At 37.8% G+C, this 27,208-nt stretch overlaps 2 protein-coding genes across 4 annotated transcripts in view; both read right to left on the bottom strand.

The window, feature by feature from the left end:
* Positions 1-895: 895 nt before the first annotated feature.
* On the bottom strand, positions 896-6,537 carry LOC127623349 (interferon regulatory factor 8-like). The gene is made up of 8 exons (XM_052097773.1): positions 6,308-6,537; positions 5,509-5,692; positions 4,882-4,970; positions 4,661-4,757; positions 4,230-4,262; positions 3,181-3,567; positions 2,312-2,427; positions 896-1,521 (listed from the first exon to the last, which is right to left on the bottom strand). The coding sequence occupies exons 1-8, from the start codon at positions 6,473-6,475 to the stop codon at positions 1,330-1,332; spliced, it is 1,266 nt and encodes a 421-aa protein (XP_051953733.1). The 5' UTR covers positions 6,476-6,537; the 3' UTR covers positions 896-1,329.
* A 1,641-nt stretch (positions 6,538-8,178) lies between these two features.
* dusp22a (dual specificity phosphatase 22a) overlaps positions 8,179-27,208 on the bottom strand; it is a 48,856-nt gene continuing 29,826 nt past the window's right edge. The window contains exons 7-8 of one of the 3 annotated variants that reach the window (XM_052097778.1): positions 23,881-23,938; positions 8,682-8,868 (exon numbers count right to left, since the gene is read on the bottom strand). In XM_052097778.1, coding sequence (XP_051953738.1) covers positions 8,825-8,868; positions 23,881-23,938 — 102 coding nt within the window. In that variant the 3' untranslated portion in view covers positions 8,682-8,824. Of the gene's footprint in view, positions 8,869-22,352; positions 23,788-23,880; positions 23,939-27,208 lie in introns of those variants that run through there. The other 2 variants (XM_052097777.1, XM_052097776.1) reach the window with 2 other exon arrangements.

Here is a 27,208-nt window from a genome sequence, read left to right on the forward strand (position 1 = left end):
TGGAGAAGGAGAAAGGGAAAGGGAGAGCATGCAGGAAGAACCAGGTGAGGAAACAACAACAATAAATTGACATATAGTGAATAGTGGCAAGCAAAACAGTAACTACTCATACTCCTATACTAACTTATTGGCATTAAGTAGCCTATATTACATTTACTTTTTGTAACGTTATTTTACACCACATTTTTTCATAATAAAGGAGGAGGAAAACAACAGGGAGAGTCCATAAGGGATGAGAGGGAATTGACTAGTGAAAGAAATGAAGAGACAGAGGGAGTGCAACATAGAGACCACCAAGCCAAAGCAGCAGAGACAGAAGAGAGCTGTTCAGACTTTGGGGATAAGGACACTGGTCCTAAACAGTTAAAGCTGTAAATAATACCATTTTTTGTAAATAATTTACAGAAGATGAATTACATTTTGTTGTCCAAGTACTACTTTGTTCAATGACAATAAAGTTGAATCTAATCTAACCAATCTGATGACTGCTGATACAAAAGGAAGCACATGGAGTTAATGGTAAGGAAAAGCAGCTGAGTGAAGAAGGTTTTGTGTTTGTTACAGGGGGCTGTCTGTGTGAACTCTCACAATTAAGCTGGTGCTCTGAAAAGGTCTAAAAAAAAAAAAAGAAAAAAAAATCTGGATTTTGGAGTTAGTTGAACCAATGTTAAAATGATAAAGTAATTTTTCAATAGACATATTTTTTATTTTTGTGTGAAAAGAGGGTGGGTGGTGGCAGTGGGGCTCATTGGGTGCTCAGCACCCCTAAAGCTCTGACCCTAGAATCGCCCCTGGGTAGGTCTCTGCAACATCTGGGGACTATATGTGGATGCCATTAATTGTCATTTGTCATTTGCCTTTCACAGATTTCACATTTCAGTTATTTTTATAGCCCTGCTAATCTTTTATTTGACACATAATTACATTTTAGAGTAAAAAGGAAAATCTGCTTTAAAAAAAATGAATACAAAAATGAAGGATAGTTAAACCTATCAACTTTACAGTGAATAATAATAATACAAAATAACAGGAGGATCCAATGATTAGGACAAAAAACATACACAATTATTTTTTGAAAATAACTTTCTGAAAAAATAAATAAAATATAAACACAAAAACAAAGAAATACATTTTCATCTAATAAACAGAATGTTATCCCTGAGAACATTTTACACTTTGTCAGATGATATTTTGAGCCCTGAGAAAATGGAATGCTACACACAGCTAGCATACCTAATCATGAAATCTTATGTGTAATACACATTTCTTTAAGTTATGACAATGTAAAAGCATTATTTGGGGTCATTATGGATGGTTTAGAGTTCTGCTTCACACTGGAATGGTCAGGTTGTCTCTGAAACAGGAAGCTCGCTGGGGAAGTGTGTAGCTGCACAGATCCTGGTATATTCGAGCCATTTGATCACTGGCTATCTCATCAGAGATCTCCACATTCCCTCCACTGTACTGCGATCTGCGAGTGGTCACTGCATCCACCAGCTGCTGATAGTTCAACGCTGTGATCTAATTGGACAAACCATTTGATTATTGCTGTTACACACTTTTTCAATTCACATCATAAAGACTATTAGCAGACAGTTGTGAAAAGAAGCAACAACAAAGAAGCTACTCTCATTATCTTTGAGCAGTTTCCCTAACTGTTTCTGACAGTGCATATGCACATGTACTTTTTAAAGTTGAGTACATTTCCATGTTCTTTAAAAATTTGAGTCAGCACAATAATTTGTCTTTTTAAAATGACATGTAAATGCTTGTTCCGATAGTATCAGTCTAATTATTAAGTCGGACTAACAGACCTGGATGATGCAATTGTTGCTTGGCTTCAGCCAGCATACACTTGGACATACAAATGAAGTCTGTAGCTCGATTATGCAAAACGTAACTGTGCATGTAAACATACTGCGAAGCCAAAAATATGAATACTTTAGTCCAAAAACAATGAATGACAGGACAGCTGCAAAATATGATACTATGCGTAGCTATTTGCTCTCTATATACTCTACAGTTAGCACTAGCTTGATTTGGATTCAATTTGGTCACTAAATTATTTCCATTAAAACATCTCTCTGTACATTTTTATTTGTCACTTTATGTGTTTAAGTGTACATCTTTGAGCAGGCCTATTCAGTAATCTCCTGCCTGATTTCTTTCTTACCTTTAAGGGGTTTTAAATTTTATTAATAATTTTATTCATATTAAAGGTTTAAGAGTCTTCTGAAATGGGTTTTATGAATGGGAAAGTACACTCAATTAGATTCAGGTTTGTGTAGATAGTATACTGAATATGAATTACCTGTACAATGATTAATTTGCTTTTGACAGTGCTGAAATCATTTAACTCTTCCCCAAAACAGAGTGTGATGGTGGGGTCCGGGGCCTGATAATGACCCTCCTGATATACCTGCAGAGCTGCAGGACAATACAATAAAAAATCACATAAAATCCTCTAATGTCCTTATGGATAGCAACAATATTTTCAATTCCCATGTGTGAGCTACAGTCTTATAACAAAAACATTACAATACAGATGAACCACGTCTATTGCATTTCAATTCAGCCTATTCAGAAAATAAGACATTTGCGTTAAATATATGGAGAATGTTTCGCTTACATTCGAAACCATCATGTAGTGGACGTGGAATAGTTTAGACAAGTTGGCATATTACAGTGTGACATGCTATACTTAGTTAAAAACCTTTGCTAATTTATTATTGCATAATATAAATATCATGCATGCAGTTTTATGATCTCATATTAATTGACAGAATTGACAGACTACATGGAATATTTCAATTAACTTTGAAATAAAATTAAATAAAGAATTTTTAATTAAAAACCTAAGACCAACAAGTCCTAAGATATACATTTTCCTTATACATTTATATGTTAAACTAAAATCCTTATGTTTATATATATATATATCAGTATATATAATTAAAAATCCATGGACATGCTATGCCTTTTCCTATAAATACTTTCTATTTTAATATATTTTTGTAAGATCAAGATTTACATGGTTATTAATTATATACAGTATAACAATATTCTTTAAATTATGTATTCAGTAAAACTGTTTCAGTTGTCTTTTACTGAAAATCATACTTTCATATAAATACCAAACAAAACTTAATATTTAATATTCCAACAAAGTTCAGCAGTTACCTTCTAAAAATCTGGCAGGGTCAAAGATCTTCACCACCGCGTCTCGCTCCAGTTTGTAGGGGTTTGGGATGTACTGTGAGTCCTGGCCACACCAGAACACTCTGCTCTGGCACAAACGCTTGATGAAGATGCCATCTCTGTTGGCACGCAGCAGAACACCCCGCTCCAGGTGACTGAAGAGCTTTCGGGTGACGTTACGCTGCCTCTCGTGTTCAATTAATTCCACCGAAGGGAAGCGGATGTTCTGGAGGCTGTCCGACGCGTATAACAGGCCATTAGTCACAGGGGTCTGGCAGGGCGAGATACGGCAGCCCTCCGGGTGAGTGGTGACCGTGCTGCCCACCAGACGGCCTCCATAATAGAAGCAGATCATCATCTGAGAGAAGGCTGGGGAGATATAAACTTGTGGTGAGATGTTCTCCTCACACAGTTGTGAAAATGTTCAGAAACTACTGTATTAAGCAAAATCTAACTATTCGTTTATGTACTATAAAATTAAGTGCCATTGATGAGCTGGAATGAAATAATTCTGCTGGGGTATATGGGAGACTCCCCCACCTGATGTGGTACCAAACTTGTACAACTTTCAACACATAAGGAGTGTTTTACACCAGAATGCCCATGATGCTCTTTTTCATTGAATGAAAATCAATGGTGACAATGGCTGTCAAGCTAGATTTTTAAGGCAAGTTTTCAATGAATAATGACAGACAGTTCCTCAAACAAAGCTATCATATATTTTAGAAGATTTGGTATATAGTGAATGAGTCATATGGACTACTTCTATGGTGCATTTATGTACGTTGTGCCAATGTACAGCCCCTGTTTCTATCAACTTTCATTGTATGGAAGAGAGCAGCTCAGACATTCTGCTAAACTTCCCCTTTTGTGTCTCACAGACGAGATTCATACAGGTTTGAAATGACATGAGGGTGAGTGAATGAAAACAGAAAAAAAAAATATTTTGGGGTGAACTCTACAAGGGAAATCAGAATTAAAACAAAAATGTTTTAAGAGAAGTTGACATATGAAAATGAACAATCACGTACCTGCAGGAGATTGATCCTGATGAACAACAGCAGCTGTGAATGTACAAACATAAAAGACTCATTCACAGCCCTCCATAGTATTACAACAAAAGAAAGAAAGAAAGAAAAAAATCTGTATGTCTTGTCTGTCTGTCTGTCTGTCTGTATATCTATCAATATAAGGGAGTAACACAGATATGTTAAGTCAGCAACACTTTGACGAAAGTTAGTTATTCTTTCAGTCAGTAATGCTGATCACATTGGCTTTATTTAGCATGTACATCTGCAGGCGTATTTTTGCACTGGCTTCGTTTTTAAAAACACAATTTAAAGCGGAAGCTGAATTGTCATTTTATCATGTTCAAGAACATCAAGGAAGTTCTCATGTTTGCTTAACTACTTTATTCTTAAAATGTAAAGAACCCTAAAAACATGATTTGAGTGTGTTGTACCATTGTGGGGTCCATGCTGCCACCATTCCTGGCCTGGTGGCACGTTACTGCCCTCATCCAAAGGAGAATGACTGCACTTGAATTCATCATTAGAGGGCTGCACATCAACACACAAATATGTACACAAAAACATGTGATCATGTAATGCAACAATGCACACTGAATCTTCATTCCACTTTATACTACTGAATCAGCATTCATTAACATAAAGGTAACTTTACCTCTTTGATCTGTACATCCAGATCTGGTGAGCAGTCCATGTCACTCATGTCAGTACTGCAGGACATTACGGGGATGGAGTTTTTACCCACTAAAAGAAAAATAACTGCTGTTAATTCACTTTCCAAACAGTAACAGTTTATAAAGATGAAGGTATCTTTACCTAAATAACCTCATAATGTATGTATGCAGGTAGTTGACACACATCTTGTGATGTGGCACTCTGTCTAAAACTATTTTAAACAGCATTTGAAAAATCGTATTATTATATTATTATTATATACAGTGCATTATTATGCTCGCAGCTTGTATGAGCTTGTATTAATTGCAATGAATTTGTCACACAGCAGGACGATTTAAAGTGATCTAGTGAAGGAAAAGGGCAATTCAAAAGTGTGAAAAACTTAAGATAAATTGTGACCAGTAACATGACCCAAGACATAATTTCCCTTATACATTCAGACACATTTGAACCTAAAATCTTGAGTCCAGGGACACCTCTCATGTATAGGTGAATGTCAGCATTTTGTGCAGAATGTAAGCAAATGTGCATTCGTGCTATTTCTAATCATTCTTGGAGCTTTACTAAAAAAACAAAGCACTTGCATAACAGAGCTATACACACATACACTTCTGTTCCTCCTCCGGAACTATCCGGTACACTTTGTAAGGCTCCGAAATGTCAAGCTGGGATCGGTCAGTAACTTCCTCAAAGTCAGGGCTCTTGTTGAGCGCACAGCGCAGTCTGGTCTTCCAAGTCGCTGGTTCAGCTTTATCTCCCTCCTTAAACTTCCCTTTAAATATCGCCCACGCCTGAGAAAACATATGCTTAGTCAGACATTACCACAGCATCTGAATTACTCTCACGAAACGAGGAAAAGTGTAAGCTTCATGTTGAGGGACTGAATACATACAGTTTATAACATGTCATATTCATTTATGATATTGTTCTGTTCTTCTTTCCCCTGGATAATTACTAATGATAGACCACTTTATCGGTCTGGCTGATTAATCGGCAGATATTCGCAGATCATGACATAATCATCACTGGCCTGATAAGTCTATACCATATATGCGTCATTCCGTTTAGTGACAAAATCTACCAACAGCCTTGACATTTGTACACATATTCTGTAACAGTTGTAAATAAAACATTGCGCAATCAGATGCTGTGCTTGTGTTTCAACCTTCTGTATAATATTTTTAGCATCTTATATGCGTGTGCCCAAATTGAGCAATTGAATGTTAAAGATTAATATATTATGCAATTATTTTATTTATTTTTTTTGCACAAAAAAGACATTGTATTTTTTATTTTATAATTATTATAAAGTTGTATTAAACATAACATAAATAATAGTAATAATATTCCTTCATTTAAACATTATTGTTATTGATTTTGTTCTTATTCAGTAATTGAGCGCTTACTTTGAATATGGATGCATCCACCTCCTGGTTGTAGTCCTGTTTTCCTGCATGTTTCCAGGGGATTCGGAACATGGTTCGCTTCTCATCCTCCCATAATAGTCCATTATAGTTATTACTGTTTATCTGCTCTATGAGCCACTGCTTCAGTCTGCGACCCCCAGGATTCATCTTTATTCTATTGCTGTAACAGAGAGCGCCTTAAGTAGCCTATATACTGCTCACTTTCTCAACCATCCACACGCTTCGTTTATAAAGCAACCCACTCGCTCATATGAATGGAGATAGTCTGAGAGCCGATTGGCCAGCGGACCGCCCACGCGTTCAATCACTGCGCCTAGTCGCTTTAGGCTCATGAATATGTAAGTGTCATTCTTCGAAGCTGGGGCATTTACAAGAAATCTTGTAAATCAAGATGCTTTGACCTGCGGAGAAAGGGACTTCACACACACTCACTGCACCCTGACAAACTAATTGAACTCTTCCGAATACCACGCAGATAAATCATATGCTTATCGATGTGTTCCAATAACCCCAATCTTGCACTATCAAGCCTAAATCTTTGATGTGGTTATTTGATCGGGTTTTGATATTTGTAAACTATTATGGATGGTTATTGCATATTTAATGAGTAATCTCAGGGGGCAGGGGCGTAGCACCAAATTTTGGGCCCTGGGTACAAACCATCTTGCTGGGCCCCCGTACCAAATTTGTATGTATAGAAAACTAACTTCTAAGGGGCCCCCCCTGCCTCGGGCCCTGGGTACTCAGTACCCTTTACCCCCCCAGTCTGACGCCCCTGTCAGGGGGAAACCAAGAGGAATTTAAAAGCACACGTAAACTGTATGAGTCTATAAATCTAATCAGATTCTTAAACATTTACTATTACAGCACTGTTCTACATTAGGCTAAATGTGCTATTAGTGGTTCTCAACACTACACGATTTGGATATCTCCTTAATCAAACACAGCTGATTCAACTCATCAGCTCATTACATCAGACTCCAAGACCTGAATTGGGTGTGTCAGAAAAGGGAGATGTACAAAATGTTGTTTTGGGGGGCCTCCAGGAACAGGGTTGAGAACCACTGTGTTGAATAATAAAGTCTTTAAAAAACTGAAGCTGTCTTGCATTGCTCAAGTTAGTCAACATATAGTTACTGTAGCCTATCACTTGATTGGAAACCACACTAAATAAATGTTATTGTTTATCATCAAGCAGTGACTGAAGATTGTGATTCATCGTCACTATTTTTTACAGATGAATGTCTTAAGAATCAAGGACCATAATGTGTAATTGCACTTGCATGTTCTGAAAGGGTTAACGCCACATGTAAAACCATGTTTAAACTGTTGTCAGGAAGTTTAAAGATCATCAGGAAACCATGAAAAGCAGATCTTGGAAAGGTGAGGTCTCATGCTGGTGGTGAGTTTGAGGAAATGAGCAGGTATGGTCCTAGTGAAGATGTCCTGTAAGGGGAAGCTGATAATGGCACAAGCCTAATCAAAAGAAGCCATTCTTTCTGCAGGACCAACCATTCCCGGCCCTCAACTTTAACTAAAATGACTTTCAATGTCTTCAGTATGAGGAACCATCATTTTAACAATTTCAACCAAACCATTGTAGTCAAGTAGATTCAAAATGTTTTAAAACTAAATTACATTATTAATCTAATAATTATTAATTTAAAAACTACAACAACAAAGACATGTTTTACCACAGTTTTTCCACTGAATAATCAAATTGTATCATTTATATGCATCAATATACAGTAGGACTATAGGTGACTGACAAACTGCCTTTTTGCAAATGGTCATGCAACTGAATAAATTGACTGTATGCAAGCAGGCGTACAGTTATAAAAGAAGGCATGTGTTCAATACGAATTTCATTAATTTAATTGTTTAATTTGTTGTTGTGTATTTTGCATATTTATATTTAGAAAGAGAAACAACAGTACAAATATTAGAAATAAAACTTGACCATTTACAGCTTTCAGTAAGACTAGTGATATACATATCTGCATTTTATCTTTGACAAATTAGTCATAGCAATTCATTATTCATTAGTGTTTGTTTTGAATTTTGTTTGTTTTGGGGGGGATTTTTTTCAGATAAAATGCAATGTTTGTAAAGGTATATTTCACATTAAATACAAGTGAAGTTCAATCAACAGCACTGAACAGCATTTCGACTTATCCTTCCTTTTCCAAAAAATTTAATAAATAACTGGGACCAATATAATGCACAGGGGTTCTTCTCTTAGGAAATGAACTGTTGATGGTTTTGTGTCCTGATTCAAACCCCAGAACCCCCACTGTGCTGTTGCTCTCCAGCTAAGGTTAAAGCAGCTGGTAAAGCAGAGAGGGGCATTTTCATCTGTTGCTGCCTGGTGCGCTGTATTGGTTGTAGGGCAAATAGATGCGAGAAGCCTGGTTCATCCACTCCGGCTCGTTCTGTTGCCCCTGCTGCTGTTGTTCTGTATACAGACTAAGTAAAGCCTCAACCTGCTCCTGGTCTTTAAAGGGACTGGCACTGTAGCTGGCCCGTATCCATTCCCGATACTGAAAGAAATAAAGCAGGTGAGTAAAAGGCAATAGTGCATTTATACACCTGTTCTGTCCTCAAAACAAAAACATGTCAAGGACATGATAGTATTCAAAGAAAACATAGTTTACTCGTATAGTTTCAGTTGCTGTGTATGGTTTTGTGTAGTGACAATAAAGAGAACCAATTTCACAGTTCTCTATGTCATTTTCAATATGTGTACTGTAGTTTTTTCTCAATATCTAACCGAAAGTAGAATTGCATCGTCAGACATGAGTCTCTGTTTAAATTGGGACACATCAGTGAATTCTTCTCTGTCTGTGCTTAAGGTCAAATAAAAAATAAAAGCTCAGATCAGTGACAGTCTCTGGCTTTTCATTTGCCTATTAAAAAAAAACCCTGTGAATGCCTGCTGGAAGCTATTACAAGCTTTTCTGGAAAGTCTTGCCTTCATAAGACATCCATTTGTGAGAAGTAAGTTTCACTTTTGATCACAGCACTCTGAGCCAGTTCTGAAGAAGCAAAATTTGACCAAATGTTCCTGGACAAAAGCTCATATTCCAGATTAATTAAGTGTTAGTACAGTAGTGGTTGAATGACCACCTTTTTTTTCATCTGGGAATGACATCATCACCACATTTTGACTGCTAATTTTTTAATCTTATCCTAACCACATTCTCCAAACATCAGCATGTTATTTTCCACAGAAATATGTATCATTGACTGGAAAGCCATCTTCCCAGTGTGTGTGGAATACCTGTTGGAATCTAGAGTGCAATGGGAATCCCCTGGCACACAGCCCTGCTCTGGGTACTTGTTGGAGTGGAGTGGGAGGACAGACATCCGGTTATTTTCCAGGCAGACTGCTCTTACCATATTCCGAGGAATTCCACACCAGGAGGCTGGCTACACAGCCATTTAGTACAAGCGCTCACAAACACATATTACTTTATAATGTAGCAACATGAGACAGGCAAGTGTGCTGTTGTTTTGAATCTAGCAAGTACGAAATAACCACAGACGTGCTGATCTTCGGTTTAACATTACAATTGCGAGTGTGATGTTGCTTTAAAACAACAGTTCTATAAGGAAGAAGTTAGTATCGAGTAACTTACATTTTTGACCCTATATGGACAGTTATTTTGTCCATTTTTGTTCTGCCAACGAAAATAATTCCAAATACAGCTAAAGCAGGGTCAACACTTGCGCCACAATGTGAATGCAGCAGAAATATCAGCACTCTTGGAACACTGCTTGTCCAGTCATATTAGAGGACCGAAACTAACTAAATTATCTTTTTTCTTCATTTTTCTCTTCTACCTTTTTCACTTTTATTATAAAGTCTAATATAATAATAAACAATCATATAAACAGTTAATATCAGTTTTGTTACTTAGTCCTCTTTAATAATCCAAGTTATAGAGACCAGGTAACAGCAATGCAATAAATGGTAAAACTACATTCATATGTTTATACATTTTTATCTGAAATGTTTAGAAATTATTGTCACCATTATCTTACTATCAGCATGACTGATCTATTTATTTTTGTAATTCTTTTTTAAATGATGATTCTGTACATTAGGCCTGTTTATTTCATGTTGTCTGTGTGAAAATTAACTTTAGAAATAAAAATGTGAAGTGTAAAAAATGATCTGATGTATATAATATCTTAAACACATCAACATAAAAAGTGAAGCCATACAGCTGAGTTTAGGGGCTGGGCATCAGACTCTATTTTTGTGGCATACCTCGGCAAAGAGAAACTGTGTTGCACTTCCCTTCTGGTTACATGTCACAGCTCTCTCACTATGAGACATTTATCACTCCACTCCGTATAGAAGGGTTCTTTCATTTCAGTTAAAAGTGTCTCTTCACACACTGCTGCACTGTTCACTATACAGCAGTATGAATGCCCATATACTCTAGTGCTATTGCACATACAATAATTTATAGGTACATTTCTACTTACCTCTTTCTTACTACTCACTACATCTCAATCTATTTTAGATTTATGTATAATTAAAGGTGAAGTGTAGTTCTGCACTACTAGTGTCAGCAAACAGAATTTTTTGGTTGAGCCAATGTTGCTCTGTCGGCGAGTTAGGATGCTATAACAAACAGAACAATGTTTTGATTGCGCCACAGATCCACACTGTTTAAAATCTTCAGCAACATCACCATATGAATGGATTACTATCAGTCAGCATAAAAAGCTTTCAGACCACTAAGTGACATTACTGTCATAAGAAGGAAACACCCCTCCCCCAATTTCTCACAACAGTAACGCAACCAGGTGTTTTAATTTTTTTTTTTATCTTTTTCATATCTCAATGGTGATTTCCATTTGATATTCATTACTGTAATTCAGTTTTATATACTCAATACAGAAAAAATACTGTAATGCAGTTAAATGAGCATTAACAGTACAATACATCCCACCATGAGGTAAATACTTTACTTTTTATATGTCACAATTCAATGGTCCTACAAATGTGCTCTGTTTTCTATATGCAAAATATAATATAATTTTTCTTTCTTTTGATTTTGGGAGTCAGTAGTTCAGTACAGTCAGGGCAGGACTGGTAATCTGGCATACCGGACATTTTCCCGGTGGGCTAACGCACTTTGGGGCCGATCAGGGGAAGACTGGCCATCGGGAAAACCGAGCGGGCCGATGCGTCGGTCGCGAAATGGGCCGAATGGGCAGCGATAAGAACAAATGAGACGCCACGTTATGCAGAATGGACCACAAAACGCTGCTGCGATATGCAGAAAGGACAGCAAAACGCCAGTTGCTATATAAAGTCCCGGGCCGATTTCTCTTCCCAGTCCAGCCCTGAATACAATATATTATATTTACTCATGAAAGCTTTTATTGTAAAAGATAGTGTTGATAAATAGGTTTATAGTGTATTTTTAACATGTATGTTGAACTTAGTTCAGTATGTGCTATGACGATAAAACAGACTGCACGGCTCTTATCTCTCCTCTTACTGTGGCTCACTCGCCCAGTGTAAAGACTGTAACCTGAAGACACAGTTTGTGTAAAACAGCCCTAACAAAAATATAGCTCTGATCCTGGTGTCCTCTGTTGGCTCCGTCCGAAAACTGTATAATGCTGCCTTCAGAGGTAGGATAAAAATAAGGTGCTTTTAAACTGTTTCAGCACAAGCTTCATTCAAAAATGCTGTAGGTTAACCCGTTAACTGATTAGGCAACAAGTTAGCTGCTTGCATTTTTGGATGCAGCCATTGATTTTGTTTTTGTTGCTGTTGTTATTAAATCACGTGTGCAAACATCATCAGGAGAAAAATGGTCGACACGATACGACGTTGCTATGAGGGTTCTTTTTGTGTGTGCCAATGCAAGTGGAAAAAGTGTAGTCGGGTTTGCCATTCCTAATCCAGTTCTAATCCAGAAAGTTATTAAGGGAAAAGTCCTGGGACTGGATGTGGGAAAGTATCCAAGCCTGATCCAAACCACATTCGTAGGTGGTTTGAAATCTGATTAAAATCAGATTTTTGTTAATGTGTCTCAGCATGAGCGTAGGAACCATTAATCACATTAATCTTCAACAAGCCCAAGAGAGCACACGTCATACCTCTCTTCATCGAACTGCACTGACTGCCAATGTTTGCTTGAGTTAAGTTCAAGGCATTGATACTTGCTTACAGAACAACCACTGGCTCACTATTTCAGGTCTATGTGTAATGGTGAAAATTTTTATTAATTTCATTGGCTTGATCGTCTTGATTCCATTCACCAAAAATTCATTCACCAGATTCGGATCTGTTACCATGAGCTCTTCTGTCTGTCTTTTGAGCTCTGTTTTTTGTTTGAGCACATGGCGTATGATTGTGTTCATTTGCCGTGTGCTTTTCTGTTTTGTCAGTTGTGTTTTGAGAGAGCACATGGCTTCTGTCAGGATTGTTTGCCATGTGCTCTCATGTCTCACGTTTAGGCCCCACCCCTTTGTTACATTGTTATTATTTCATTAGCCTCACCTCCCTTCCCTCATACCTTCCTTAGTTTCTTCCCTAAATATAGCTCCTCTCGTGTTCAGCCCTGTGCCAAAAAGGTGCTTTGTGATAGTTGGGAATATTCACAACAATGAAAAGGTAAAGGATTTGATTGGAATATTCATACAATAGCTGAGGAATTTGTTTTTTTAATAGGTTAGATTATGGACCAAATACAGTAAGGGTTAATGTTCCTCCATGGATATTTCCAGTGCCCAATTTGGACTTGCAACTTGTGGAGCAGACGAGAGAATAGATTGAAAGGAATGTGGATAACATTGGATATTTGGCTCAAGATTATGGGAAAAGGAACTATTTCTAAAGGAGACCCATGGAGTGAACATGTAGGAGCAGGAGTATACATACCCAATTTTAATGTTGTCATATGCAAAATAATTAATGATAGATTATCTGTATTTACAGGTGAAATAGTCGGCATAATTTTAGGATTACAATGGATAGAGGCCTGAGAGGTGTCATTTGTTCAGACTCTACTGCAGCTCTTAGTAGCTTGAACTCAAAAGAAACAATAAGAGATGATCTGTTGTTGGACATTTTTACTATAATGTTGAGAATACAAAGAGTTAGAGCTGATGTAGTTTTATTGGGTTCCTGCTCATGTTGGTGTAGAGGGTAATGAGAAAGCAGATGAGATTTCAAAGAAAGTGTTGAAATTAAATGAGGATGAAATAATGAAAGTTCCCTTTGGAAAAGGTGAGGCCAAATCATTAATTAAAAAGGCAGTGAGGAATTCGTGACCGAAGAAGTGGGACACAGATACCAAAGGGAGACACTATTATAGCATACAAAAATCAATTAAATTGAAGGCATACAAATGGAAGTGTAGAAGAGAGGAAGTGGTTTTTTTTTCAAGATTAAGATTTGGACATACTGGATTAAAATCAACTATTTTTTTAATGGCAAAGTGCATATCAGATAAATGTAACAATTGTAATGTTCCTGAAAATGTTGAGCATGTCATTATGTGGTGTAGTAAATATAATTCAGAAGAACATCTTACATAATAAGACATATGAACTAGAACTTGGATGGTATTTGGAAGGGATTTTAGGGATGAGTGGGAAAATGAGGGAATGTTGCAAGGCTCTTTCATTTTCTTAAATACAGGATTAGATAGTAAAATATTGTTGTATTTAATTTTTTATTTTACTTTTATTTAACCTGAAGTATGTAAAACACTGATGTTACATGCTCCGGTACAGTAGGTGGTGGTATGCACCTATACACATTGGTTTGCGATCCGCCATTAAACTGAAAGAAGTTATTATTATTATAAATTATTTTGTGGATTTGTGTCTTCCCAGTCAATTGATTCCAGTCTGTTACTTCGGACAGTTACATTGTTGTTTTGATTTGTGGAATTTTATTTCTGTTTGTCGTTTTTCTCCATTGTAAGATTTTTCTTTGAATTTTGTTTTATTTTTGAATAAAGCCTTTTTCAAAACTTGCCACTGCATTTGGGTCTGTGGCATGGGGGGCGTGGTCCTGTGTCAGTCTGCGGGAGAGAGAGAGAGCGGTAAGGCTTGTCACCTGGTTTGTAATTATCTCTAACACTTGTGTCTTGTTATAGTGATACGGAGAGAGACATTTAAGGAACGCCAAGTGTCGAGAGAGAGATAGTTTACGGACATGTCCGTCATATGTGTGTTTGTTGCCTTTTAAGTTTATAATTAAACTATAATTTATATTGTCAAGCCGGTTCTCGCCTCCTCCTTTCCCGCAGACCGACACACGACCACGCCCCCCCATGCCACAGGGTCCTGCCTCAACAATCTGTGTCATAAAAACCTGGCTAAAATTGGACCCAGCAGAGGCAATGGGCATTTTCATTTTTTTATATCCTGCTCCAGCCCGATAGGAACCGGTCTCTCAAAGTAGCACTCAGCTCAACCACACCATGGCCAGCTCCCAGAACATCTGTGGTTTTGGCATCTATGCTATGGTGCTGGTCAGTGAGCCTTACAGGTGGTGCTTTAACAAGACCAGGTTGAAACAGCTCTTCCTTTGATTTGTTTTACCCTTTTGGGATCTGGTGGACCATGTCTGCCGCCTTGAAGTTGAAGACCTGCTGCAGAGATTAGTCACTTCCTGTGCTCTGGAGCCTCTGGACCCTGCCCCCTACCTGGATACACATCCCTGGCCGCCAGACCCTGTCATTTTCCTGAGGCCTCCTTCCAGGCCGCCAGACCCTGCCTCCTTTCCGGAGCTTCCCCCCAACTCACCAGACCCTGCCCCCTTCCTCAAGATTCCTGCCTGGCCGCCAGACCTCGCCCCCATACCTGGGTCCTCCTCCCAGGCTGACAGACGCTACTCCTTTCTGAAGCCTATGTCTGTCTTTGTGTTTCTGTATGAGCGCATGGCTTGGTTTCCTTACCGTGTGCTTTGTCTTTTTCTTTTTTTGTTTAATGGCGGTTCACAGACTTATTAGTGTATTACCACCACCTACCTCTCGCCTCACATATATTTCTGTGGATCCACTACACTATTGGGGTGCAAAAGGCTGCCTTGTTTGGCAAAAATAGACACTCCAAATATTATTCTAATGTTGCTGGTTGGCTTGGTTCATATGCACGTTCATTGTTTCAATGAATTGCTCTGAGTTTGTACTTGCACCCTGGTGTAAGTAGAATCTGCCACACTGTGCAGCTATTTGCACCCCAATAATGTAGTGGATGCACAGTAATAAATGACATACCAAACAATAGGTGTTGTTGCAGTGGTATGTTAAGACTGTGTGTGATTGTGTACTGTTGTCCTAGCGACCGTGGTTGGAATCTGCGTTTTGTCCCACTTTTTTTCCCATCCAATATCCTGTTTAAACGCTTAATATTTAAATTTATACAAATATTGATTTCATCGCAGTGATTTGTCATGGTGAATGTAGAGTACAGTAATATGTTGTTAATATAGTAACCATGACTTGTTTTGTGGTTATTTTAAATGTAAAAAAAATACCATGGTGAAACTATAGTTACTGTAGTAAAGCCAAGGTTATTTTTTGTAAGGTGAATGTTAGGTTTAGGGGAAGGGGTTAATGTAGTGTGTCTGTGGGACTCGAAATAAATACAAACACATGGCAGTGATACCCATACTGTATGTTAGTGTATAAATATGGGTAAAAATAGTTTCTGACACTAATTTGCACCAGGGTGTAATTAGTATCTACCATTATTTGCACCAGGGTTTGGGTGCAAATATCATCTGCCTAAATTGTGTGACATTGCTTTGAAGTGTTTTTGATGCATTGGTTTGTATTAGGTTACAATAGCAAGTGTAAAATATTCAGTCTTTTGTTTTGATTAGTTTTGTTCTGGCATCATGTTCAGATGTTGTTCTAGAAAAAAATCTTTATCCGTCACTGGATGTACTGGGTTGTAAAATTTCCATCATAATCTATTTTTATCCGTCATACTTGTTTTCATTTTGTAAATATTCTGGTGCATATCATCTATTATAATGGCAAATATTCCAGTAGATAGGCTTATATGATAGATTTCTGTCTCATGCTTGAGTTTGGTTAAACCAACGAGTTGTACCTATTAACCAAGGCATCATTTTGTAACTTTTCCAGTTACGTACTATAATAAACAATCCGTCCGATTGGAAAATTTGAAGAAGCGCATATATACATGAACAAGTTCATAGAACATATTCAGTGTGCTGTTTTTTTTGCACTTTATCATCATGCAGTAACACACTGACGCAATGAAATCCAAATACAATTGGTCATAAGTGTGTATTTTACCACATGTAAATTGTGATGGCACCTGTTAATACGCATCTTTATACCAGGGAATATACTTTAAACACACACACATTGGGAGAGAGAGAGAGAGAGAGAGATAGACAGAATGCGAAACTGATAACAAAATTTACTTAAATTTACTTAAAATTATGTTGTTATATTATCTGTCAAAATGATGGACAGCATTTGAAATTCATCAAATTCAGAAATCTGTAAATGATGGAGAATTTATGGTTAACACAACCCCTGAATTCATGTTTTGTTAAGTGATTGTTTGTGCCCCAGCAGCCCCATCAGAAATAATGAGCCTGAGATGGGCTACCACTGGTGACGAATGTGTTAATATTTGGATTCTGCCCTCATAAAAATCATCCATTGCTAAACTCTCATGCATGGTGAATATATGCAAGTTTGCATCGTTACTATGACAACTTAAGTGGTGTGCTGCAGTCTGAAGAGACAAATCTGATCTGACCATATATAACCTGCAGTTTGAAAGGTCAGTCTAAAAAAAAAATCGGATTTGAGAAACAAATCAGTGAGACATCTCAGGACACTTATTTCTGAAGGAACATTTTTCTGTATACTATTCCATAAAAAAATCCCTTTAATCCATGAGTAAAAGTGTCAAAAACAGGACGGTAATTAAGATTAAGCGAGTAGTATTCTGCAGGTCATGTGACTCTAACATGGCAGCCAACATGAAGGGACCCTCTCCATGTAGAATAAAACGGCTTTTGTAAGGTTACTGACATAACTGCTGTCTTTATCTCACATGATGAATTCAGATGATACTGTTGGTAAAATATAATTCTAATTTGACAAGGAATCAGTTCTCTTGCCTCTAAAAATGAACATTCTGCAGGGGAGAGTTTTATGTAACCTGCAGCAGTGCTCAATGCATTATATAATGAACAAGATGAATTATCTTTTAAATTTGAATCAAACTCACTTAGAATGCAGACAGTATCTGACACTGTTTTCCACGCATCATTGTTTTATTATATCCATGCATGTAGTTACAGAGAAATGATACAGAGCAGTGTGTAAAATAGTTAAAGGATGGGAAAGGAGGAGGCGAGAACCGGCTTGACGATATAAATCTTAGTTTAATGGAAAACTTAAAAGACAACACAAACACACATGACGGACATGTCCGCTAACGATCTCTCTCTCCGCACAGCCCTCTGCAGTCGACCTTTAAACCTCACGGAGGCATAATTAGCCTAATACGGGACCGGGTGTGAAGGATCACGACCCGGCCCCGCCCTCCGCCCTGCCACACAGTGAAATCCCTCAAAACATTATAACTTCTTCTTTGTTGCCTGCACTCGAAACCAGTATCTCACAGGAGACGGATGACATGAGCTCCGCTGCTTCTCTCCCATTGGTAGTCACTCCCGAATGTCACTTCTATTTACAGAAAGTTAAACTTTTCTCAAATTGTCATGTTGCTCACCACAGGCACATTTTGTCACCAACAGTCACTGAGCTCTCATTGAAAATGGAATGGGAACGTTGTCGCTCTGAATCACTTGGGGTGTGAACAGGGCTTAAGAGAATTCTTCCCTGGCCAATAAAAAACAATTCTGATTCTGAGAAATCTTCGCTGCTTACCAGATACATTGAGGGAACCAAATCAATACTCACACATGAAAGGATGTCAGGGAACTGATATCACAACAAAAGTTCATGTTTGAATCGATGTCATGGTGAGACACCATCATAAGTCTACATATCATTTCACTAAAGACCTCTAACATGTAATTGTCTAATATTGTAATCTAATAAAGCAACTCTGGTGATATACCATTAGCCAGAGTCCACATCATGTCAGAAAAGATTGGTAATAAAGTAAATTCCCTTTTCTTAAGCTTTTGTTCCCCTAAATCACAGCCTGACAAATCAAACAACATTACAGTGAAAGTAAGCAACGTTTATGAGCAGAAAAGCTTATGTTGCAAGCTTGTCAGTAATGACATTCACGTGATTTGTGCTGATCTAATGCAATATCAGCAAGTCCCCTTCAAAGCAGAGTTCCTCTAACTCACTCATTTACCCTGTCAACCTCCTCTGAAAAGCTAAAAAAAAATTACAGTAATTTTAAGATCTCACATCAGTAAGACATGCTAAAGGCAACTGCAACAGGAAAACCTACTTCACACCTTCACAGGACTAATGTGAAAACACCAGTGCAGACTCCTCTACCTCTAAAACCAGAGCTAACACTTCTGCCATCTGCACATCATGCTGCTGACAGACAGAAAACAAATCTGAAACAATACAATACATAATGAAGTTTACCATGATATGGGGAAAGAGCTCTTCCAACAAGAGCAATTGACTCTTTATGCAATGTTTAGCATTGATCCTCAAACCATTTCAGCTAAATCTGCGCATTTTATCACGTGGCTTGTTGAGCATGTTACAACGGAGACGTAGCGCGTGTGACGTTCAAGCTATTCTCCACGGCATCCATGCACGTGTCACACCGAGAGCGAGAACCACACATTATAGTGACCACGAGGAGGTTACCCCATGTGACTCTACCCTCCCTAGCAAATAACTGCCTGTGTGCAACCACATTACTTAAGTCAGCAAACCTTCATTGCTAAAGTATGGCCTGGCATGTCAGCACACCCAGCACATTTCCTTTTATTATACAATAATTCACTACTGCAACACTAGATAATGTATAAGAGGCTTAATGTCTGATAAACTAGTTGCGTTAAGCCAGCGTCACACTTACCAACTAGAAAATAACTTAATAATCACACCTATTTAAAGGTGACGGGGGACATTTGAGGGGGTGTCAATTAAACCATTAATGGGGTTCTCCTACACATAGTTGACTAATAAAATAAACTGTGTTTATTAAACACACACATTAAGATTTTTTGACCACTAGTGACGAAAAATCAAGTTGTTTCGAGTTGTCAAGTAGGACGCCACCTTAAGGAAACCCAGTGGCCTTAAGCCTGCAAGGTTGCACAATAGTTCTAGGGAAGAGTGAAATGCTGTCTGGCCTATGTAAAGAACAGGATCCATGACTGAAAAACAGTTGAGGAGATGCTTACTTACTTTCTGATAATAGAACGGTTAATCTGTATTCTAGTTCTGCAATTCCTGACACAGCTGCAAGCAGCATAAATTTGCTGCTGGTTTATTGGGTTGGGTCACTCAGTCCTGTGTTGTAGACTGTGAACTGTAATCACTGCAGAACTAGGTATTGCTCCACACCATCGTTTTGGTTTTGTGTGATTGCTAAAGATCAGGGGTGGTACCTGGAAAGTTGTCCAAGCCATGAGCTAACAGCATTGTGACCTTAATCAAGGCACTCCAGAGGGACTGTCTATGTAATAAGTGTTCTGTAAATTGCTCTGGATAGATGCCTACACTCACTTCATTCCACAAGCTACTGAAGTGTATAACTTTTTCATGTTATTTTTCAAAGGCATGGTGAAAAAGTAGTTGTGTTTTATTTAAATGTGTGAAATTTGCATTGTTTAAGATAGCAGCACCATGTTGCTACACAATGGCACCATGTTGCATCATACCCTGTAAGTGACATTTCAAATGCCTTGCTATGTACTGATTTTCTCAGACCACATGATCAGAGAAGATCTGGACCTGCAGCACACAGGACATGGCAGCCCCACTGTCATGGTCATGTTCCCTAATCTCCTGTAGCCTGAATATATTTTCTGCCATCTGACAGTTTGTGAGGCTTCTGGATTGTTTGTCAGAGGTGCTTGTGAGCAACAACAGGGAAATTAAATTTTTTTTTTAACAGTCCAAATAACTACCAGTACAAACACTGCTTAAAGGGATAGTTCCCCCCAAAAATGAAAACCGTCTCATGACTCACCCTCATGCCATCCCAGATGTGTATGACTTTCTTTCTTCAGCAGAACACATTTGAAGAAAAATTATTATATATTTTTTTTAGCTCAGTAGGTCCTTAAAATGCAAGTGGATGGTGATCAGATCTTTGAAGCTCCAAACATCACAGACAGTCAGCATAAACATCATCCATACGACTACAGCGGTTAAATTAATGTCTTCTAAAGCAACACGATCACTTTTGGTGCGAAAAAGTTAAATATTTCCATACTTTTTATCTATAAACCTTCACTTGCAGTCAGCAGTAGTATACGCAATCACGGCAGGGAGGAATTCAGGCTGTCTCTCGTGCGACGAATCCACTTTGGCATATTACAGACGTAATCTCACGTTTTTCTCTCAGTTGAGACATCCAGGATAAGCAAACAAATGTACCATTGTGAGTAAAGAAACAAATACATACTGATCTAAACCAAAACCAACAAAGATTCTGTACATCCTTCCCCCTACTGGACTACCGGCTGTGACACACCTGCATCAGTTCTCACGTGAACATACCAACACAATTACATCACGCACATACTGCCGCCGACCAAAAGCGATTATTTATAGTTAAAAAGTACTTAAATATTGAACTTTTTCACATCAAAAGTGATTGTGTTGCTTTAGAAGGCATTAATTTAACCGCTGTAGTCGTATGGATGACGTTCATGCTGACTGTCTGTGATGTTTGTAGCTTCAAATGTCTGATCACCATCCACTTGCATTTTTTCAAGACCTACTGAACTAAGATATTTTTCTTCAAACGTGTTCTGCGAAAGAAAGAAAGTCATACACATCTGGGATGACATGAGGGTGAGTAGACAATAAGACAATTTCAATTTTGGGGTGAACTAACACTATCTACTGGAACTGTATTTGTGTGCTTCACAATAGAGCTATTGACTGTATCTCTGTTCGTAAAAGCCAGCTGCATTTTTGAAGTGAAATTCTAAAGGCAACAATTCATTTCGTGCACAACATTTAAAATCAAAAACTGATTTTGTCCACGACACTGAGACTCTCACTAAGTTGTTTCCATTTTATTGACATAAGGCTGAATGTACTTTTTCAGTAAGAAACACAGAGGTAAATTTGAAAGATTGTGACAATGTGGGCTTGTCTGTGTCATGGTGATACTCATTCAATTTCAGCATGAATCTGTAACTGTGGGCTCTTATGACCTCTGTTTCTAAGCTTGCATTTTTATATCAGCGCTGCAACATATCAGTGCATACTCTATAAATCCTTGTAAAACATCTGTGTTAAGTGCAAATGTTTTGCCTTGCCTATCGCGATTATGAGCATTTCTGCATGCGCAAGGTTGGCGTGTTTGACAGATGCAGGCGGCTTTGTCTTATGGAAAACAAGCTACCAAACACAGAGATACGGTGCAATTTACCCTTAGTGAACAGAATTAATTATCTAAAATTCTTTCTAAACTGAAAATGCTTGACCGTCACTTAACTAAATTCACACAGGACGTAAAACGCTGTGAAATAATGACAGAAGGCACGAATAAAGCATGATCTTGCTGCAGTGTATAATTAAACATTATATATACCTTGGGACTGTGACATTGTTCACATTTTTTACCATAATAATTACTAGAAAAATGTTTCTAACTGACAGATTTGTCCAAATCTGAGAAGCATCCTTAAAGTAATAATTCAGCCTTTAATTAATATTATATCATAATTTCCCCACCCTCATGTTCTTCCAACCCCATGAATCTTTCTGTGTTCTGTGGAACCCAAAATATGTTAGACAGATTGCTATGGACTGAGAGTCTCAGTCAAGTCAAGTCATTTTTATTTGTATAGTACGTTTCAAAGCAGCTTTACAGAAGATCAGGCATTAACAGAAAATTAAACCGTAATATATATAATGTCTTACAGTGACCATTGTGTAGTTTGATTAAATATGATTGTAAATTGTGTATAGAAATTAAATAATTAAATAACTGTATTTAGAACCCCTGTAAGCAAGCTGAAGGCGACTATGGCAAGGCACACAAAACTCCATAAGATGTTGGTTAATGGAGAAAAATAACCTTGGGAGAAACCAGGCTCACTGTGGGGGACAGTTCCCCTCTGACTAACATCATGAACATAATGCCAATATTAGATATTTATGTGCAGTGAAAGTCATGTTTTTAAATTTGTAAATTAAGTAAGCATAAAAGTCCATTGTTTTTTAAAACTTTAAAATTAATGACTAATGTCTTTGAAATTCATCCTGGATTAACTGCAGAAGTTCATATTGATGCATTGTCCTTTGTTAGTTGGCTGTTGAAGGCTTTTGTTGGAAATTAAATTATAGCCTATGTATTCCATTGCAAGAGTATAGTCCATCAATAGACAAAGGTAATGCAGGCAGAGATGAATGATGAGGTGCATCACAGTTCAACATGCAGATCATTTTGATGAGGTTCATTGGGGTCCGTCTAAGTCCAAGGTTCAAGCAGTGGCATATGCAGTATCCCATGTCTTACAATTGGAGTTGGCATCAGTTGGCATCCTCTGAATTCAAAAGACTGAAGTGATGTCATCATCTTTCAGCATCACTTAGCAGTGGAATCCGAAACCAAGAATAGATCATGATGGATGTTTCTAGTTCTGGCAGACCTAACTATAGCAGCCTAATTGTGAGTTGAAGGATAAATAAGGTGTATGCCTGGATGAATAGATGAGTCTTTAGTCTAGACTTAAACTGAGTAAGTGTGTCTGTATCCCGAACCGTGTTAAGGAGATTATTCCATAGTTTAGGAGCCACGTATGAAAAGGATCTAACTCCTTTTGTGGATTTTGATATTCTTGGAATTATTAACAAGCCATAATTTTGTGATCGTAATGAACGTTATGGAATACAGTGTGGTAGAAGGACTACAGAGCTAGACCATTCAAAGCTTTGTATGTAGTTAACAGAATTTAAAAATGAATATGAAATTTAACAGGTAGCAAATGTAACGAAGACAGAATGGGTCTAATATGATCATATTTCTTGGTTCTAGTCAGCACTCTGGCAGCTGTATTTTGAACCAATTGACGTTTATTTATTTAACTTGCTTGACATCCTCCCAGTAATGCATTACAATTATGTACTCTTGAGGTCATGAACACATTAATTTGTTTTTCAAAATCAGCAACAGAGAGCACGTGCCGTAATTTAGCATTATTCTCAGGTGGAAGAATGCTGTTCTACAAACATTGGAAATTCAATTTTCAAAGGACAGATTGTTATCAAATATAACACCCAAGTTCTTTGCTGTAGAAGACAAAGTAACAGTACATCCATCAAGAGTCAAATTATATTTTAGTTGCTTATTTTTTTAGAGGTTTTTGGTCCAATTTTTAGTACCTTTGTTTTGTTGAAATTGAGTAGAAGGACATTTCTGGCCATCCATCCCAACTAAGATCTAAAAGCATTAGAAGAGAAATTCAGATGCAATCAGATGATAAGAGCAAGTCATTTGTAACTCTGATAAATGCAGTCTCTGTACTGTGATGGGGCCTAAATCCTAACTAAAATTCTTCATATATTCCATTTCTCTGTAGAAATTAACAAAGTTGGAGGACACTACCTTTTCTAGTATTTTCAACATAAATGGTAGATTTGAAATCATCTGTAATTAGCCAATTCTTTAGGATCAATCTGTGGCTTCTTAATAAGCGGTTTGATAACTGCCACTTTAAAGTTTATTGGGACATGTCCTAAGTATAGCAAGGAGTTAATAATATTAAGAAGAGGTTCTGAGATTACTGGGAATACCTCTTTTAAGAGTTTAGTTGGTATTGGATCTAACATACGTGTTGTGGCTTTTGATTTTTTTTATAAGTTTTGTTAGCTCTTTGTGACCTATGACAGCAAAGTTGCTTGTGAGAAAAATTATGAGACACTGTTTTCTGAGGTGCTGTGTCAGTTGATTGCATAGTTCCAATTTTATTCTGATTGTTTCATTTTTATCAGTAAAGAATATCTGGTTCAGTCAATGCTTATTCCTAACCAATTTAGCCACAGTACTGAATAAACACCTAGGATTTTTGTGGTTATTTTCTATGAGTTTGCTCAAATATGCAGACCTAGCAGCTTTTAGTGCCTGTCTGTAGCTGCAGACACTGTCCTTCCATGCACCGCAAAATACCTCCAATTTAGTTTTCTTCCACTTGCACTCCATTTTCCGAGCTGCTCTCTTTTAGAGCATTGTACCACTGTGCAATTTAATCGTGGTACAATTCTCTCAATTCTGGAAGATTATTAGTGAAGATATCTTTAGTGGTGGAAAGAAAAGTTCTAACTGAACGATATCGTATTTGAGTGACATAAGCTGATCGCAACAAACAAGAGACGAGGTAATGATCTGAGATGTCATCGCTCTGCGGTGGAATTTCTATAGTATCAACATCAGCTCCATGTGACAGAATTAAATCTAGCACATGATTATGGTGATGAGTTAGTCCTATCACATTTTGTCTGACTCCAAGATCGATAAATGCTAACACCAATGTATTATTTTCATTATCTATGTGAATTCTGAAGTCACCGACAAGCTCTATGTACATTAACTACTAGATCTGATCTGTGAAATTTGCAAATCCACCAAGGAAACCAGAGTAAGGCCTGGGTGATCTATACAGGTGAAACTCGAAAAATTTGAATATTGTGCAAAAGTTCATTAATTTCAGTAATTCAACTTAAAAGGTGAAACTAATATATTATATAGACTCATTACAAGCAAAGTAAGATATTTCAAGCCTTTATTTGATATAATTTTTATGATTATGGCTTACAGCTTATGAAAACCCCAAATTCAGAATCTCAGAAAATTAGAATATTGTGAAAAGGTTCAGTATTGTAGGCTCAAAGTGTCACACTCTAATCAGCTAATTAATCCAAAACACCTGCAAAGGGTTCCTGAGCCTTTAAATGGTCTCTCAATCTGGTTCAGTTGAATTCACAATCATGGGGAAGACTGCTGACCTGACAGTTGTGCAGAAAACCATCATTGACACCCTCCACAAGGAGGGAAAGCCTCAAAAGGTAATTGCAAAAGAAGTTGGATGTTCTCAAAGTGCTGTATCAAAGCACATTAATAGAAAGTTAAGTGGAAGGGAAAAGTGTGGAAGAAAAAGGTGCACAAGCAGCAGGGATGACCGTAGCCTGGAGAGGATTGTCAGGAAAAGGCCATTCAAATGTGTGGGGAGCTTCACAAGGAGTGGACTGAGGCTGGAGTTACCGCATCAAGAGCCACCACACACAGACGGGTCCTGGACATGGGCTTCAAATGTCGTCAGAAGCGTCTTACCTGGGCTAAAGAAAAAAAGAACTGGTCTGTTGCTCAGTGGTCCAAAGTCCTCTTTTCTGATGAGAGCAAATTTTGCATCTCATTTGGAAACCAAGGTCCCAGAGTCTGGAGGAAGAATGGAGAGGCACACAATCCAAGATGCTTGAAGTCCAGTGTGAAGTTTCCACAGTCTGTGTTGGTTTGGGGAGCCATGTCATCGGCTGGTGTTGGTCCACTGTGCTATATTAAGTCCAGAGTCAACGCAGCCGCCTACCGGGACATTTTAGAGCACTACATGCTTCCTTCAGCAGACAAGCTTTATGGAGATGCTGACTTCATTTTCCAGCAGGACTTGGCACCTGCCCACACTGCCAAAAGTACCAAAACCTGGTTCAATGACCATGGTATTACTGTGCTTGATTGGCCAGCAAACTCGCTTGACCTGAACCCCATAGAGAATCTATGGGGCATTGCCAAGAGAAAGATGAGAGACATGAGACCAAACAATGCAGAAGAGCTGAAGGCCGCTATTGAAGCATCTTGGTCTTCCATAACACCTCAGCAGTGCCACAGGCTGATAGCATCCATGCCACACCGCATTGAGGCAGTAATTAATGCAAAGGGGCCCAAACCAAGTACTGAGTACATATGCATGATTATACTTTTCAGAGGGCCGACATTTCTGTATTTAAAATCCTTTTTTTGATTGATTTCATGTAATATTCTAATTTTCTGAGATTCTGAATTTGGGGTTTTCATAAGCTGTAAGCCATAATCATAAAAATTATATCAAATAAAGGCTTGAAATATCTTACTTTGCTTGTAATGAGTCTATATAATATATTAGTTTCACCTTTTAAGTTGAATTACTGAAATTAATGAACTTTTGCACGATATTCTAATTTTTCGAGTTTCACCTGTATAATGTAAAAGGGCAAAAGACAACAGAGATTTTTTATTTATATCTGACGGTGTAATATTAAGCATTATTAGTTCAAAAGACTTAAACTTATATCCTGTCCTGAGTAACACCAAAAACGTCACTGTAAATTGTAGCAACACCTCCTCCTTGACCCTTCAGACAAGGCTCATATTAATAACATTAACCTGGGGGAGAAGATTAATTTAAACTAATATATTTACATTTATGCATTTGGCAGACACTTTTATCCAAAGCAACTTACAGTGCAATTATTACAGGGACAATCCCCCCGGAACAACTTGGAGTTAAGTGCCTTGCTCAAGGAAACAATGGTGGCCATGGGGTTAGAACCTGTGACCTTCTGATTAACAGCCCTGTGCTTTAGCCACTACACCACCACCACATATATGTCTGGTTTAAGCCAGGTTTCAGGCAAACAGAGCAAATCCAAACTATGATCTGTAATAATTTAATTTATAATT

Source organism: Xyrauchen texanus, chromosome 29, assembly GCF_025860055.1.
Source record: "Xyrauchen texanus isolate HMW12.3.18 chromosome 29, RBS_HiC_50CHRs, whole genome shotgun sequence".
Taxonomy (NCBI): domain Eukaryota; kingdom Metazoa; phylum Chordata; class Actinopteri; order Cypriniformes; family Catostomidae; genus Xyrauchen; species Xyrauchen texanus.

Coding starts and splice junctions, on each gene's coding strand:
- LOC127623349 (XM_052097773.1), bottom strand. CDS start 6,475: ATGAATCCTGGGGGTCGCAGACTGAAGCAGTGGCTCATAGAGCAGATA. Junction 4,263..4,660: donor GCAGCATGGACCCCACAATG/GTACAACACACT, acceptor GTACATTCACAG/CTGCTGTTGTTCATCAGGAT. Junction 1,522..2,311: donor GCAAATTAATCATTGTACAG/GTAATTCATATT, acceptor TTGTCCAATTAG/ATCACAGCGTTGAACTATCA.